The sequence below is a fragment of the Bombina bombina genome, chromosome 9 (genome assembly GCF_027579735.1).
Source record: "Bombina bombina isolate aBomBom1 chromosome 9, aBomBom1.pri, whole genome shotgun sequence".
Classification (NCBI taxonomy): Eukaryota; Metazoa; Chordata; class Amphibia; order Anura; family Bombinatoridae; genus Bombina; species Bombina bombina.
In genome coordinates this window covers 30763252-30779852 of record NC_069507.1, presented here as the reverse complement: position 1 = coordinate 30779852, position 16601 = coordinate 30763252, and the positions used below count along the sequence as shown (strand labels likewise).

The following is a 16601-nucleotide window of genomic DNA, read 5'->3' as shown; positions in this document are numbered from 1 at the left end:
CAGAGTGATATGGCAGCTATATGCCCTGGTGAGACCTTAGATCAGATGCATAGAGAGTGAAGGCAGAGTGTTATGGCAGCTATATGCCCTGGTGAGACCCTAGATCAGATGCACAGAGAGTGAAGGCAGAGTGATATGGCAGCTATATGCCCTGGTGAGACCCTAGATCAGATGCACAGAGAGTGAAGGCAGAGTGTTATGGCAGCTATATGCCCTGGTGAGACCCTAGATCAGATGCACAGAGAGTGAAGGCAGAGTGCTATGGCAGCTATATGCCCTGGTGAGACCTTAGATCAGATGCATAGAGAGTGAAGGCAGAGTGCTATGGCAGCTATATGCCCTGGTGAGACCTTAGATCAGATGCACAGAGAGTGAAGGCAGAGTGATATGGCAGCTATATGCCCTGGTGAGACCCTAGATCAGATGCACAGAGAGTGAAGGCAGAGTGATATGGCAGCTACATGCCCTGGTGAGACCCTAGATCAGATGCACAGAGAGTGAAGGCAGAGTGTTATGGCAGCTATATGCCCAGGTGAGACCTTAGATCAGATGCATAGAGAGTGAAGGCAGAGTGCTATGGCAGCTATATGCCCTGGTGAGACCCTAGATCAGATGCACAGAGAGTGAAGGCAGAGTGTTATGGCAGCTATATGCCCGGGTGAGACCTTAGATCAGATGCATAGAGAGTGAAGGCAGAGTGCTATGGCAGCTATATGCCCTGGTGAGACCTTAGATCAGATGCACAGAGAGTGAAGGCAGAGTGTTATGGCAGCTATATACCCTGGTGAGACCTTAGATCAGATGCACAGAGAGTGAAGGCAGAGTGTTATGGCAGCTATATACCCTGGTGAGACCTTAGATCAGATGCACAGAGAGTGAAGGCAGAGTGTTATGGCAGCTATATGCCCTGGTGAGACCTTAGATCAGATGCACAGAGAGTGAAGGCAGAGTGATATGGCAGCTATATGCCCGGGTGAGACCCTAGATCAGATGCACAGAGAGTGAAGGCAGAGTGTTATGGCAGCTATATGCCCTGGTGAGACCTTAGATCAGATGCACAGAGAGTGAAGGCAGAGTGTTATGGCAGCTATATGCCCTGGTGAGACCTTAGATCAGATGCACAGAGAGTGAAGGCAGAGTGTTATGGCAGCTATATGCCCTGGTGAGACCTTAGATCAGATGCATAGAGAGTGAAGGCAGAGTGCTATGGCAGCTATATGCCCGGGTGAGACCCTAGATCAGATGCACAGAGAGTGAAGGCAGAGTGATATGGCAGCTATATGCCCGGGTGAGACCCTAGATCAGATGCACAGAGAGTGAAGGCAGAGTGATATGGCAGCTATATGCCCTGGTGAGACCTTAGATCAGATGCACAGAGAGTGAAGGCAGAGTGATATGGCAGCTATATGCCCTGGTGAGACCTTAGATCAGATGCACAGAGAGTGAAGGCAGAGTGTTATGGCAGCTATATGCCCTGGTGAGACCTTAGATCAGATGCACAGAGAGTGAAGGCAGAGTGATATGGCAGCTATATGCCCTGGTGAGACCTTAGATCAGATGCATAGAGAGTGAAGGCAGAGTGCTATGGCAGCTATATGCCCTGGTGAGACCTTAGATCAGATGCATAGAGAGTGAAGGCAGAGTGTTATGGCAGCTATATGCCCTGGTGAGACCCTAGATCAGATGCACAGAGAGTGAAGGCAGAGTGTTATGGCAGCTATATGCCCTGGTGAGACCTTAGATCAGATGCATAGAGAGTGAAGGCAGAGTGTTATGGCAGCTATATGCCCTGGTGAGACCTTAGATCAGATGCACAGAGAGTGAAGGCAGAGTGTTATGGCAGCTATATGCCCTGGTGAGACCTTAGATCAGATGCACAGAGAGTGAAGGCAGAGTGTTAGGTCAGCTGTATACCCTGGTGAGACCTTAGATCAGATGCACAGAGAGTGAAGGCAGAGTGTTATGGCAGCTATATACCCTGGTGAGACCTTAGATCAGATGCACAGAGAGTGAAGGCAGAGTGTTATGGCAGCTATATGCCCTGGTGAGACCTTAGATCAGATGCACAGAGAGTGAAGGCAGAGTGATATGGCAGCTATATGCCCGGGTGAGACCCTAGATCAGATGCACAGAGAGTGAAGGCAGAGTGATATGGCAGCTATATGCCCTGGTGAGACCTTAGATCAGATGCATAGAGAGTGAAGGCAGAGTGCTATGGCAGCTATATGCCCTGGTGAGACCTTAGATCAGATGCATAGAGAGTGAAGGCAGAGTGTTATGGCAGCTATATGCCCTGGTGAGACCCTAGATCAGATGCACAGAGAGTGAAGGCAGAGTGTTATGGCAGCTATATGCCCTGGTGAGACCTTAGATCAGATGCATAGAGAGTGAAGGCAGAGTGTTATGGCAGCTATATGCCCTGGTGAGACCTTAGATCAGATGCACAGAGAGTGAAGGCAGAGTGTTATGGCAGCTATATGCCCTGGTGAGACCTTAGATCAGATGCACAGAGAGTGAAGGCAGAGTGTTAGGTCAGCTGTATACCCTGGTGAGACCTTAGATCAGATGCACAGAGAGTGAAGGCAGAGTGTTATGGCAGCTATATACCCTGGTGAGACCTTAGATCAGATGCACAGAGAGTGAAGGCAGAGTGTTATGGCAGCTATATGCCCTGGTGAGACCTTAGATCAGATGCACAGAGAGTGAAGGCAGAGTGTTATGGCAGCTATATGCCCGGGTGAGACCTTAGATCAGATGCATAGAGAGTGAAGGCAGAGTGCTATGGCAGCTATATGCCCTGGTGAGACCTTAGATCAGATGCACAGAGAGTGAAGGCAGAGTGTTATGGCAGCTATATGCCCTGGTGAGACCTTAGATCAGATGCACAGAGAGTGAAGGCAGAGTGTTATGGCAGCTATATACCCTGGTGAGACCTTAGATCAGATGCACAGAGAGTGAAGGCAGAGTGTTATGGCAGCTATATGCCCTGGTGAGACCTTAGATCAGATGCACAGAGAGTGAAGGCAGAGTGATATGGCAGCTATATGCCCGGGTGAGACCCTAGATCAGATGCACAGAGAGTGAAGGCAGAGTGTTATGGCAGCTATATGCCCTGGTGAGACCTTAGATCAGATGCACAGAGAGTGAAGGCAGAGTGTTATGGCAGCTATATGCCCTGGTGAGACCTTAGATCAGATGCACAGAGAGTGAAGGCAGAGTGTTATGGCAGCTATATGCCCTGGTGAGACCTTAGATCAGATGCATAGAGAGTGAAGGCAGAGTGCTATGGCAGCTATATGCCCGGGTGAGACCCTAGATCAGATGCACAGAGAGTGAAGGCAGAGTGATATGGCAGCTATATGCCCTGGTGAGACCTTAGATCAGATGCACAGAGAGTGAAGGCAGAGTGATATGGCAGCTATATGCCCTGGTGAGACCTTAGATCAGATGCACAGAGAGTGAAGGCAGAGTGTTATGGCAGCTATATGCCCTGGTGAGACCTTAGATCAGATGCACAGAGAGTGAAGGCAGAGTGATATGGCAGCTATATGCCCTGGTGAGACCTTAGATCAGATGCATAGAGAGTGAAGGCAGAGTGCTATGGCAGCTATATGCCCTGGTGAGACCTTAGATCAGATGCATAGAGAGTGAAGGCAGAGTGTTATGGCAGCTATATGCCCTGGTGAGACCCTAGATCAGATGCACAGAGAGTGAAGGCAGAGTGTTATGGCAGCTATATGCCCTGGTGAGACCCTAGATCAGATGCACAGAGAGTGAAGGCAGAGTGTTATGGCAGCTATATGCCCTGGTGAGACCTTAGATCAGATGCATAGAGATTGAAGGCAGAGTGTTATGGCAGCTATATGCCCTGGTGAGACCTTAGATCAGATGCATAGAGAGTGAAGGCAGAGTGTTATGGCAGCTATATGCCCTGGTGAGACCTTAGATCAGATGCATAGAGAGTGAAGGCAGAGTGTTATGGCAGCTATATGCCCTGGTGAGACCTTAGATCAGATGCACAGAGAGTGAAGGCAGAGTGTTATGGCAGCTATATGCCCTGGTGAGACCTTAGATCAGATGCACAGAGAGTGAAGGCAGAGTGTTAGGTCAGCTGTATACCCTGGTGAGACCTTAGATCAGATGCATAGAGAGTGAAGGCAGAGTGCTATGGCAGCTATATGCCCTGGTGAGACCTTAGATCAGATGCATAGAGAGTGAAGGCAGAGTGTTATGGCAGCTATATGCCCTGGTGAGACCCTAGATCAGATGCACAGAGAGTGAAGGCAGAGTGTTATGGCAGCTATATGCCCTGGTGAGACCTTAGATCAGATGCATAGAGATTGAAGGCAGAGTGTTATGGCAGCTATATGCCCTGGTGAGACCTTAGATCAGATGCATAGAGAGTGAAGGCAGAGTGTTATGGCAGCTATATGCCCTGGTGAGACCTTAGATCAGATGCATAGAGAGTGAAGGCAGAGTGTTATGGCAGCTATATGCCCTGGTGAGACCTTAGATCAGATGCACAGAGAGTGAAGGCAGAGTGTTATGGCAGCTATATGCCCTGGTGAGACCTTAGATCAGATGCACAGAGAGTGAAGGCAGAGTGTTAGGTCAGCTGTATACCCTGGTGAGACCTTAGATCAGATGCACAGAGAGTGAAGGCAGAGTGTTATGGCAGCTATATACCCTGGTGAGACCTTAGATCAGATGCACAGAGAGTGAAGGCAGAGTGTTATGGCAGCTATATGCCCTGGTGAGACCTTAGATCAGATGCACAGAGAGTGAAGGCAGAGTGATATGGCAGCTATATGCCCGGGTGAGACCCTAGATCAGATGCACAGAGAGTGAAGGCAGAGTGTTATGGCAGCTATATGCCCTGGTGAGACCTTAGATCAGATGCACAGAGAGTGAAGGCAGAGTGTTATGGCAGCTATATGCCCGGGTGAGACCTTAGATCAGATGCATAGAGAGTGAAGGCAGAGTGCTATGGCAGCTATATGCCCTGGTGAGACCTTAGATCAGATGCACAGAGAGTGAAGGCAGAGTGTTATGGCAGCTATATACCCTGGTGAGACCTTAGATCAGATGCACAGAGAGTGAAGGCAGAGTGTTATGGCAGCTATATACCCTGGTGAGACCTTAGATCAGATGCACAGAGAGTGAAGGCAGAGTGTTATGGCAGCTATATGCCCTGGTGAGACCTTAGATCAGATGCACAGAGAGTGAAGGCAGAGTGATATGGCAGCTATATGCCCGGGTGAGACCCTAGATCAGATGCACAGAGAGTGAAGGCAGAGTGTTATGGCAGCTATATGCCCTGGTGAGACCTTAGATCAGATGCACAGAGAGTGAAGGCAGAGTGTTATGGCAGCTATATGCCCTGGTGAGACCTTAGATCAGATGCACAGAGAGTGAAGGCAGAGTGTTATGGCAGCTATATGCCCTGGTGAGACCTTAGATCAGATGCATAGAGAGTGAAGGCAGAGTGATATGGCAGCTATATGCCCGGGTGAGACCCTAGATCAGATGCACAGAGAGTGAAGGCAGAGTGATATGGCAGCTATATGCCCTGGTGAGACCTTAGATCAGATGCACAGAGAGTGAAGGCAGAGTGATATGGCAGCTATATGCCCTGGTGAGACCTTAGATCAGATGCACAGAGAGTGAAGGCAGAGTGTTATGGCAGCTATATGCCCTGGTGAGACCTTAGATCAGATGCACAGAGAGTGAAGGCAGAGTGATATGGCAGCTATATGCCCTGGTGAGACCTTAGATCAGATGCATAGAGAGTGAAGGCAGAGTGCTATGGCAGCTATATGCCCTGGTGAGACCTTAGATCAGATGCACAGAGAGTGAAGGCAGAGTGTTATGGCAGCTATATGCCCTGGTGAGACCCTAGATCAGATGCACAGAGAGTGAAGGCAGAGTGTTATGGCAGCTATATGCCCTGGTGAGACCCTAGATCAGATGCACAGAGAGTGAAGGCAGAGTGTTATGGCAGCTATATGCCCTGGTGAGACCTTAGATCAGATGCATAGAGATTGAAGGCAGAGTGTTATGGCAGCTATATGCCCTGGTGAGACCTTAGATCAGATGCATAGAGAGTGAAGGCAGAGTGTTATGGCAGCTATATGCCCTGGTGAGACCTTAGATCAGATGCATAGAGAGTGAAGGCAGAGTGTTATGGCAGCTATATGCCCTGGTGAGACCTTAGATCAGATGCACAGAGAGTGAAGGCAGAGTGTTATGGCAGCTATATGCCCTGGTGAGACCTTAGATCAGATGCACAGAGAGTGAAGGCAGAGTGTTAGGTCAGCTGTATACCCTGGTGAGACCTTAGATCAGATGCACAGAGAGTGAAGGCAGAGTGTTATGGCAGCTATATACCCTGGTGAGACCTTAGATCAGATGCACAGAGAGTGAAGGCAGAGTGTTATGGCAGCTATATGCCCTGGTGAGACCTTAGATCAGATGCACAGAGAGTGAAGGCAGAGTGATATGGCAGCTATATACCCGGGTGAGACCCTAGATCAGATGCACAGAGAGTGAAGGCAGAGTGTTATGGCAGCTATATGCCCTGGTGAGACCTTAGATCAGATGCACAGAGAGTGAAGGCAGAGTGTTATGGCAGCTATATGCCCGGGTGAGACCTTAGATCAGATGCATAGAGAGTGAAGGCAGAGTGCTATGGCAGCTATATGCCCTGGTGAGACCTTAGATCAGATGCACAGAGAGTGAAGGCAGAGTGTTATGGCAGCTATATACCCTGGTGAGACCTTAGATCAGATGCACAGAGAGTGAAGGCAGAGTGTTATGGCAGCTATATACCCTGGTGAGACCTTAGATCAGATGCACAGAGAGTGAAGGCAGAGTGTTATGGCAGCTATATGCCCTGGTGAGACCTTAGATCAGATGCACAGAGAGTGAAGGCAGAGTGATATGGCAGCTATATGCCCGGGTGAGACCCTAGATCAGATGCACAGAGAGTGAAGGCAGAGTGTTATGGCAGCTATATGCCCTGGTGAGACCTTAGATCAGATGCACAGAGAGTGAAGGCAGAGTGTTATGGCAGCTATATGCCCTGGTGAGACCTTAGATCAGATGCACAGAGAGTGAAGGCAGAGTGTTATGGCAGCTATATGCCCTGGTGAGACCTTAGATCAGATGCATAGAGAGTGAAGGCAGAGTGCTATGGCAGCTATATGCCCGGGTGAGACCCTAGATCAGATGCACAGAGAGTGAAGGCAGAGTGATATGGCAGCTATATGCCCTGGTGAGACCTTAGATCAGATGCACAGAGAGTGAAGGCAGAGTGATATGGCAGCTATATGCCCTGGTGAGACCTTAGATCAGATGCACAGAGAGTGAAGGCAGAGTGTTATGGCAGCTATATGCCCTGGTGAGACCTTAGATCAGATGCACAGAGAGTGAAGGCAGAGTGATATGGCAGCTATATGCCCTGGTGAGACCTTAGATCAGATGCATAGAGAGTGAAGGCAGAGTGCTATGGCAGCTATATGCCCTGGTGAGACCTTAGATCAGATGCATAGAGAGTGAAGGCAGAGTGTTATGGCAGCTATATGCCCTGGTGAGACCCTAGATCAGATGCACAGAGAGTGAAGGCAGAGTGTTATGGCAGCTATATGCCCTGGTGAGACCTTAGATCAGATGCATAGAGAGTGAAGGCAGAGTGTTATGGCAGCTATATGCCCTGGTGAGACCTTAGATCAGATGCATAGAGAGTGAAGGCAGAGTGTTATGGCAGCTATATGCCCTGGTGAGACCTTAGATCAGATGCATAGAGAGTGAAGGCAGAGTGTTATGGCAGCTATATGCCCTGGTGAGACCTTAGATCAGATGCACAGAGAGTGAAGGCAGAGTGTTATGGCAGCTATATGCCCTGGTGAGACCTTAGATCAGATGCACAGAGAGTGAAGGCAGAGTGTTAGGTCAGCTGTATACCCTGGTGAGACCTTAGATCAGATGCACAGAGAGTGAAGGCAGAGTGATATGGCAGCTTTATGCCCTGGTGAGACCTTAGATCAGATGCACAGAGAGTGAAGGCAGAGTGTTAGGTCAGCTGTATACCCTGGTGAGACCTTAGATCAGATGCACAGAGAGTGAAGGCAGAGTGATATGGCAGCTATATGCCCTGGTGAGACCTTAGATCAGATGCACAGAGAGTGAAGGCAGAGTGTTAGGTCAGCTGTATACCCTGGTGAGACCTTAGATCAGATGCACAGAGAGTGAAGGCAGAGTGTTATGGCAGCTATATGCCCTGGTGAGACCTTAGATCAGATGCACAGAGAGTGAAGGCAGAGTGTTAGGTCAGCTGTATACCCTGGTGAGACCTTAGATCAGATGCACGGAGAGTGAAGGCAGAGTGTTTATGGTAGGTATATGCCCTGGTGAGACCTTAGATCAGATGCATAGAGAGTGAAGGCAGAGTGATATGGCAGCTATATGCCCGGGTGAGACCCTAGATCAGATGCATAGAGAGTGAAGGCAGAGTGATATGGCAGCTATATGCCCGGGTGAGACCCTAGATCAGATGCACAGAGAGTGAAGGCAGAGTGTTAGGTCAGCTGTATACCCTGGTGAGACCTTAGATCAGATGCACAGAGAGTGAAGGCAGAGTGATATGGCAGCTATATGCCCTGGTGAGACCTTAGATCAGATGCACAGAGAGTGAAGGCAGAGTGTTAGGTCAGCTGTATACCCTGGTGAGACCTTAGATCAGATGCACAGAGAGTGAAGGCAGAGTGATATTGCAGCTATATGCCCTGGTGAGACCTTAGATCAGATGCACAGAGAGTGAAGGCAGAGTGTTATGGCAGCTATATGCCCTGGTGAGACCTTAGATCAGATGCACAGAGAGTGAAGGCAGAGTGTTAGGTCAGCTGTATACCCTGGTGAGACCTTAGATCAGATGCACAGAGAGTGAAGGCAGAGTGATATGGCAGCTTTATGCCCTGGTGAGACCTTAGATCAGATGCACGGAGAGTGAAGGCAGAGTGCTATGGCAGCTATATGCCCTGGTGAGACCTTAGATCAGATGCACGGAGAGTGAAGGCAGAGTGTTATGGCAGCTATATGCCCTGGTGAGACCTTAGATCAGATGCACAGAGAGTGAAGGCAGAGTGTTATGGCAGCTATATGCCCGGGTGAGACCTTAGATCAGATGCATAGAGAGTGAAGGCAGAGTGCTATGGCAGCTATATGCCCTGGTGAGACCTTAGATCAGATGCACAGAGAGTGAAGGCAGAGTGTTATGGCAGCTATATACCCTGGTGAGACCTTAGATCAGATGCACAGAGAGTGAAGGCAGAGTGTTATGGCAGCTATATACCCTGGTGAGACCTTAGATCAGATGCACAGAGAGTGAAGGCAGAGTGTTATGGCAGCTATATGCCCTGGTGAGACCTTAGATCAGATGCACAGAGAGTGAAGGCAGAGTGATATGGCAGCTATATGCCCGGGTGAGACCCTAGATCAGATGCACAGAGAGTGAAGGCAGAGTGTTATGGCAGCTATATGCCCTGGTGAGACCTTAGATCAGATGCACAGAGAGTGAAGGCAGAGTGTTATGGCAGCTATATGCCCTGGTGAGACCTTAGATCAGATGCACAGAGAGTGAAGGCAGAGTGTTATGGCAGCTATATGCCCTGGTGAGACCTTAGATCAGATGCATAGAGAGTGAAGGCAGAGTGCTATGGCAGCTATATGCCCGGGTGAGACCCTAGATCAGATGCACAGAGAGTGAAGGCAGAGTGATATGGCAGCTATATGCCCTGGTGAGACCTTAGATCAGATGCACAGAGAGTGAAGGCAGAGTGATATGGCAGCTATATGCCCTGGTGAGACCTTAGATCAGATGCACAGAGAGTGAAGGCAGAGTGTTATGGCAGCTATATGCCCTGGTGAGACCTTAGATCAGATGCACAGAGAGTGAAGGCAGAGTGATATGGCAGCTATATGCCCTGGTGAGACCTTAGATCAGATGCATAGAGAGTGAAGGCAGAGTGCTATGGCAGCTATATGCCCTGGTGAGACCTTAGATCAGATGCATAGAGAGTGAAGGCAGAGTGTTATGGCAGCTATATGCCCTGGTGAGACCCTAGATCAGATGCACAGAGAGTGAAGGCAGAGTGTTATGGCAGCTATATGCCCTGGTGAGACCTTAGATCAGATGCATAGAGAGTGAAGGCAGAGTGTTATGGCAGCTATATGCCCTGGTGAGACCTTAGATCAGATGCATAGAGAGTGAAGGCAGAGTGTTATGGCAGCTATATGCCCTGGTGAGACCTTAGATCAGATGCATAGAGAGTGAAGGCAGAGTGTTATGGCAGCTATATGCCCTGGTGAGACCTTAGATCAGATGCACAGAGAGTGAAGGCAGAGTGTTATGGCAGCTATATGCCCTGGTGAGACCTTAGATCAGATGCACAGAGAGTGAAGGCAGAGTGTTAGGTCAGCTGTATACCCTGGTGAGACCTTAGATCAGATGCACAGAGAGTGAAGGCAGAGTGATATGGCAGCTATATGCCCTGGTGAGACCTTAGATCAGATGCACAGAGAGTGAAGGCAGAGTGTTAGGTCAGCTGTATACCCTGGTGAGACCTTAGATCAGATGCACAGAGAGTGAAGGCAGAGTGATATGGCAGCTATATGCCCTGGTGAGACCTTAGATCAGATGCACAGAGAGTGAAGGCAGAGTGTTAGGTCAGCTGTATACCCTGGTGAGACCTTAGATCAGATGCACAGAGAGTGAAGGCAGAGTGTTATGGCAGCTATATGCCCTGGTGAGACCTTAGATCAGATGCACAGAGAGTGAAGGCAGAGTGTTAGGTCAGCTGTATACCCTGGTGAGACCTTAGATCAGATGCACGGAGAGTGAAGGCAGAGTGTTTATGGTAGGTATATGCCCTGGTGAGACCTTAGATCAGATGCATAGAGAGTGAAGGCAGAGTGATATGGCAGCTATATGCCCGGGTGAGACCCTAGATCAGATGCATAGAGAGTGAAGGCAGAGTGATATGGCAGCTATATGCCCGGGTGAGACCCTAGATCAGATGCACAGAGAGTGAAGGCAGAGTGTTAGGTCAGCTGTATACCCTGGTGAGACCTTAGATCAGATGCACAGAGAGTGAAGGCAGAGTGATATGGCAGCTATATGCCCTGGTGAGACCTTAGATCAGATGCACAGAGAGTGAAGGCAGAGTGTTAGGTCAGCTGTATACCCTGGTGAGACCTTAGATCAGATGCACAGAGAGTGAAGGCAGAGTGATATTGCAGCTATATGCCCTGGTGAGACCTTAGATCAGATGCACAGAGAGTGAAGGCAGAGTGTTATGGCAGCTATATGCCCTGGTGAGACCTTAGATCAGATGCACAGAGAGTGAAGGCAGAGTGTTAGGTCAGCTGTATACCCTGGTGAGACCTTAGATCAGATGCACAGAGAGTGAAGGCAGAGTGATATGGCAGCTTTATGCCCTGGTGAGACCTTAGATCAGATGCACGGAGAGTGAAGGCAGAGTGCTATGGCAGCTATATGCCCTGGTGAGACCTTAGATCAGATGCACGGAGAGTGAAGGCAGAGTGTTATGGCAGCTATATGCCCTGGTGAGACCTTAGATCAGATGCACAGAGAGTGAAGGCAGAGTGTTTATGGTAGGTATATGCCCTGGTGAGACCTTAGATCAGATGCATAGAGAGTGAAGGCAGAGTGATATGGCAGCTTTATGCCCGGGTGAGACCTTAGATCAGATGCACAGAGAGTGAAGGCAGAGTGTTAGGTCAGCTGTATACCCTGGTGAGACCTTAGATCAGATGCACGGAGAGTGAAGGCAGAGTGTTTATGGTAGGTATATGCCCTGGTGAGACCTTAGATCAGATGCATAGAGAGTGAAGACAGAGTCTTTTGGCAGCTTTATGCCCGGGTGAGACCTTAGATCAGATGCATAGAGAGTTAAGGCAGAGTGTTATCGCAGTTATAAGACCTGGTGAGACTTTAGATTAGATGCACAGAGATTGAAGAGTGTTATCGCAAAAGAAGACAGAGCGCACGCCACTCTAAGAGTAAAACTGTATTTAATACAACATATAAGCGCATAGATAAAAACACACGTACAATATGTGAGATAAAATGAGCAATGTATATATCACAAATATATCACCACTTCCTGCTCGTGCCGTAGGTGGTAGAGAGAGTGTTCCGACCTGCCCTTTGTAAAGTTCCAAACGCTTCCGGATCGCTATTGGAACTAAGGGACTGGAAATTGCTTCACACCGACTTGGCGTCTGAGGGTGCAGTCTTTGCACTATCGCTTGAAAAAGTTGGGATGGATCCCGACGAAACGCGTAGAGGAATCAACCAGCCAGTCTTTCTTACACCCCCTCAGACTCCAGGTCGTGTGAAGCAAGTTCCAGTCCCTTAGTTCCAATAGAAATCCGGAAGCGTTTGGAACTTTACACAGGGCAGGTCGGAACACTCTCTCTACCACCTACGGCACGAGCAGGAAGTGGTGATATATATGTGATATATACATTGCTAATTTTATCTCACACATTGTACATGTGTTTTTATCTATGCGCTTATATGTTGTATTAAATACAGTTTTACTCTTAGAGTGGCGTGCGCTCTGTCTCCTTTTGTTTCCAATTTTTCTAGCCTTTGGGATCTGAGCCACAACATTCCCAGTGTTTTCGGAGCAGCAGCTACCCTCTATTATTCATTTGCCTTAAAGTATCTACCTTTTGTTTGTGAACTTCTATGGCACTATTAAGGTCATATATTTGACCAATTTTAATATTTGATATGTATTTCAACTCTTGAATTTTCTTTATTGTATTTGTATTTGTCTAATATCTGTTGTATTTAATTTTTACTTTTGTCCAATATATGTATGTGCATTTTGGTATATATTGCTAAGTAATTTGCTTTTGAGAGAAGCGCAGCCTCTATTTTTTCATTGTTTCAGAGTGTTATCACAGCTATATGCTGGAATATATACCTAGCGCCTGTGTAATCCTATATGCTCCGGCTGTCTTGACCTCCAGCTGTCAATAAGGAACTCTAAGAATATATGGATGTAGCCTGAGCGCCTCAACTAGAAGTGGGCTTGGATGTGAATAGGTAGTACACGCGTATTTATTAATGACAATAAAAGTTGACAGTTAAAACAATTAAAACAATAATTAAAACAAAAGTTTAAAACAATAAATAATATGCTATATGCAAAGGTACCTATGTGGAATATTCAAATAGTACATTAACATGAATCCATGTTTATCGACATACAAAAAGACTGGTAAGATGTGACAGTAGACAATCTTGATAATAATATGCAAATAAAAGCTAAAAGCTAAAGCAGTACTACACCACCTTGGTACACAAATGGGGTACTAAGCGCCCAGCGGGGTCTTGGCCGTGGTGTAGTGAGATGTCACAAATTGTTTCTATCAGTTGAGTGTAATTTGTAATCCCAGGTTCAGTGAAAATATGATGTAGAATTTCCAAGCGTATACTTAGGTAGAATCCAATATAGTTATGTTACAGATGATCCCTCATTAGTAATGGTGTAGGAGAAAAAAGGGGATGTGACTGAAAGCTCAAAAAATAGTGAGAAAAAAACAAAACTGTCACATCTTATAAGTCTTTTTGTATGTCGATAAACTTGGATCCATGTTAATGTACTATTTGAATATTCCACATAGGTACCTTTGCATATTGCATATTATTTATTATTTTAAACTTTTGTTCTAATTATTGTTTTAACTGTCAACATTTATTGTCATTAATAAATACACGTGAACTACCTATTCACATCCTAGCCCACTTTTAGTTGAGGCACTCAGGCTACATCCATATGTTATCGCAGCTATATGCCCTGGTAAGAGCTTAGATCAGATGCACAGAGAGTAAAGGCAGAGTGTTATAGAGTGTTATGACAGATGAATACACAAATGAGAGTTCAGGCATTAAAGGGACACTAAACCCAATTTTTTTCTTTCATGATTCAGATAGAGCATGACATTTTAAGCAACTTTCCAATTTACTCCTATTATCAATTTTTCTTTGTTCTCTTGCTATCTTTATTTTAAAAAGCAGGAATGTAAATCTTAGCAGCCAGCCCATTTTAGGTTCAGCACCATGGATAGCGCTAGCTTATTGGAGGCTTACATTTACCCACCAATAAGCAAGCATAACCCAGGTTCTTAACCAAAAATGGGCCAGCTCCTATGCATCAAATTCCTGCTTTTTGAATAAAGATAGCAAGAGAATGAAAAAAAAATGATAATAGGAGTAAATTATAAAGTTGCCTAAAATTGCATACTCTATCTGAATCATGAAATTAAAAAAAATGGATTTAGTGTCCCTTTAAGTAAAATAAAAGTTAAAATGAAAAGTAATATACACGCCCCCCCTGTCAGGATCCATGGTCTGCATGCATCTGCTGCATTACCTATAGTTCTACCCATAAAGCTATTGTAAGCTTGTGTCACTGGTATAAACCACTGTAAGTGAGGTTTCCATATGCAGATGACAATTTAGCCTAATGACATCTCTGGTTAAGAGATAATAAGTATATTTTCTTTCTGCAGGCTTCAACAACAGTTTTTGTAACCATTCTGGATGAAAATGACAACTCTCCAGTATTCCAGAGGTTGACATATGAGGTTACGCTGGATGAGGGGCCACTTACTCTTAATTCTGTCATTATCACCACCACAGCAGTGGATCGGGATGAAGGGCCCAATGGAACAGTTTTATACTCCATTATTGAAGGAAACTTGCTGGGAACCTTTAATATAAACAATGCTACGGTAAGAAACAAACATTGAGATTAATTTAGTAGAATGCAGGTGCTTACCTACTCTATAAATGTGTATAATAAAGTTCTGTTAATAGCACTTACTTCTGATTATTTCTTTCAATTTTACATCGTGACTGAATCTTTATGGGTAAGGTAGGGTATGAAACTTACTGCTAAAGGGATATGAAACCAATATATATATATTGTGATTCAGACAGAACATACAATTTGAAAAAAGTTTCAAATTTACTTTTATTTTCAAATTTGTTTTGTTCTCCTGGTATTCTTTTTTGCAGAGATACCTAGGTAGGTAGTGTGCACTTGTCTGTACATGACAGGAAATAGCGCTGCCCTCTAGTGCTCTAGCAAATGGATAACATTCTTGCAAAACTGCTGCTATATAGTGCTCCAGACACGTGCACACTCCTGAGCTTACCTACCTGCTTTTCAACAAAAGATACAAAGAGAACAAAATAAATTTGATAATAGAAGAAAAATTGAAAGTTGTATAAAATTGTATGCTCTATCTGAATCATGAAAGAAACATTTTGGGTTTCATGTCCCTGTAAGGATTTGCTTACTGTTACCTAAAATAAAATAACACCAAAACACCTAATAATAAAACGCTCTCAGGTTCGAGAGGATTTCATATTGAATTATTGATTGTGTTTAACCCCCACAAATGTTCATGATCACATATAGAGGCCCATTTATCAAAGGTCTGTCGCAGCTGATCTGACAGTGCGGATCAGGTCCGACAGACATCGCTGAATGCGGAGAGCAATACGCTCTCCGTATTCAGCATTGCACCAGCAGCTCTTGTGAGCTGCTGGTGCAATGCCGCCCGTGTGGCGATCTCGGTCCGCCTCATCAGAGCAGGCAGACAAGTTATGGAGCAGCGGTCTTTAAACCGCTGCTCCCTAACTTGCGTTTCTGTCGAGTCTGAAGACTCGCCAGAAACACGGGCCCTCAAGCTCCATTCGGAGCTTGATAAATGGGCCTCATAATATCAATTTTAAAAACTACTTCTGTTATTAAATTTGTTTAAACTTAGTGCCTTTCCATGAGAGTACACTGAGGTAGGCTCTGGAGCGTGCATGTATCCCAAATGCTATGTGGCTGCTGTGTTTTTGACAATCTTATGCATATAGTGCCAGACATGTGCACGCTCCTGACCCTACCTTAGTATGCTCTCGTGGAAAGGAGCTATGTTCAATAAAGAATACCAAGACAAACAGGTACATTTGGTGAAAGAACTAAATAGAAAGGTTTTTATGAAATAGTACGCTCTGCCTAAATCATAAAAGTTTAAAGGGTGAATCCAGTGAAAAAAATAGATGTTTTAGTTAAAAGTTCATTGTTTGGGGCCAGTTTATGAAGGGCCGAATGACCACTGATGCCCCTGTTTCTGCAGATTTAGTTTGTACTTGTGCGGTTGCGTCTACGTGCAACGTGTAATATGAGCGCAAGTTAACGCAGAAGCAAAATTTCAATATTGCCTGCACTAACGTTAGTGCGTCACTTGTAATCTAGCACTCTGTGTTTAACCCACGCAAAGAGATTTGTTTTATTTTATTTATGAAAGTGCTTTACATAAAATCGTTACAAAAATGATATTCGCCAGAGCCAGGGAAAACAACAGTAAAATATACAAATAATAAAAGGAATATAAAACCCACAAGTTTTCTTGATTCACATAGAGCATGCAATTGTAAACCACTTTCCAATGTACTTCTATTATCAATTTACAAATAAAAAGATACAGATATCAAGTCTTCTTCATTC

At 45.9% G+C, this 16601-nt stretch overlaps 1 protein-coding gene across 1 annotated transcript in view; it reads left to right on the top strand.

The window, feature by feature from the left end:
* CDH23 (cadherin related 23) overlaps positions 1–16601 on the top strand; it is a 1210211-nt gene that overhangs the window by 1051310 nt on the left and 142300 nt on the right. The window contains exon 37 of the mRNA XM_053692025.1: positions 14605–14826. Coding sequence (XP_053548000.1) covers positions 14605–14826 — 222 coding nt within the window. The remainder of the gene's footprint in view (positions 1–14604; positions 14827–16601) is intronic.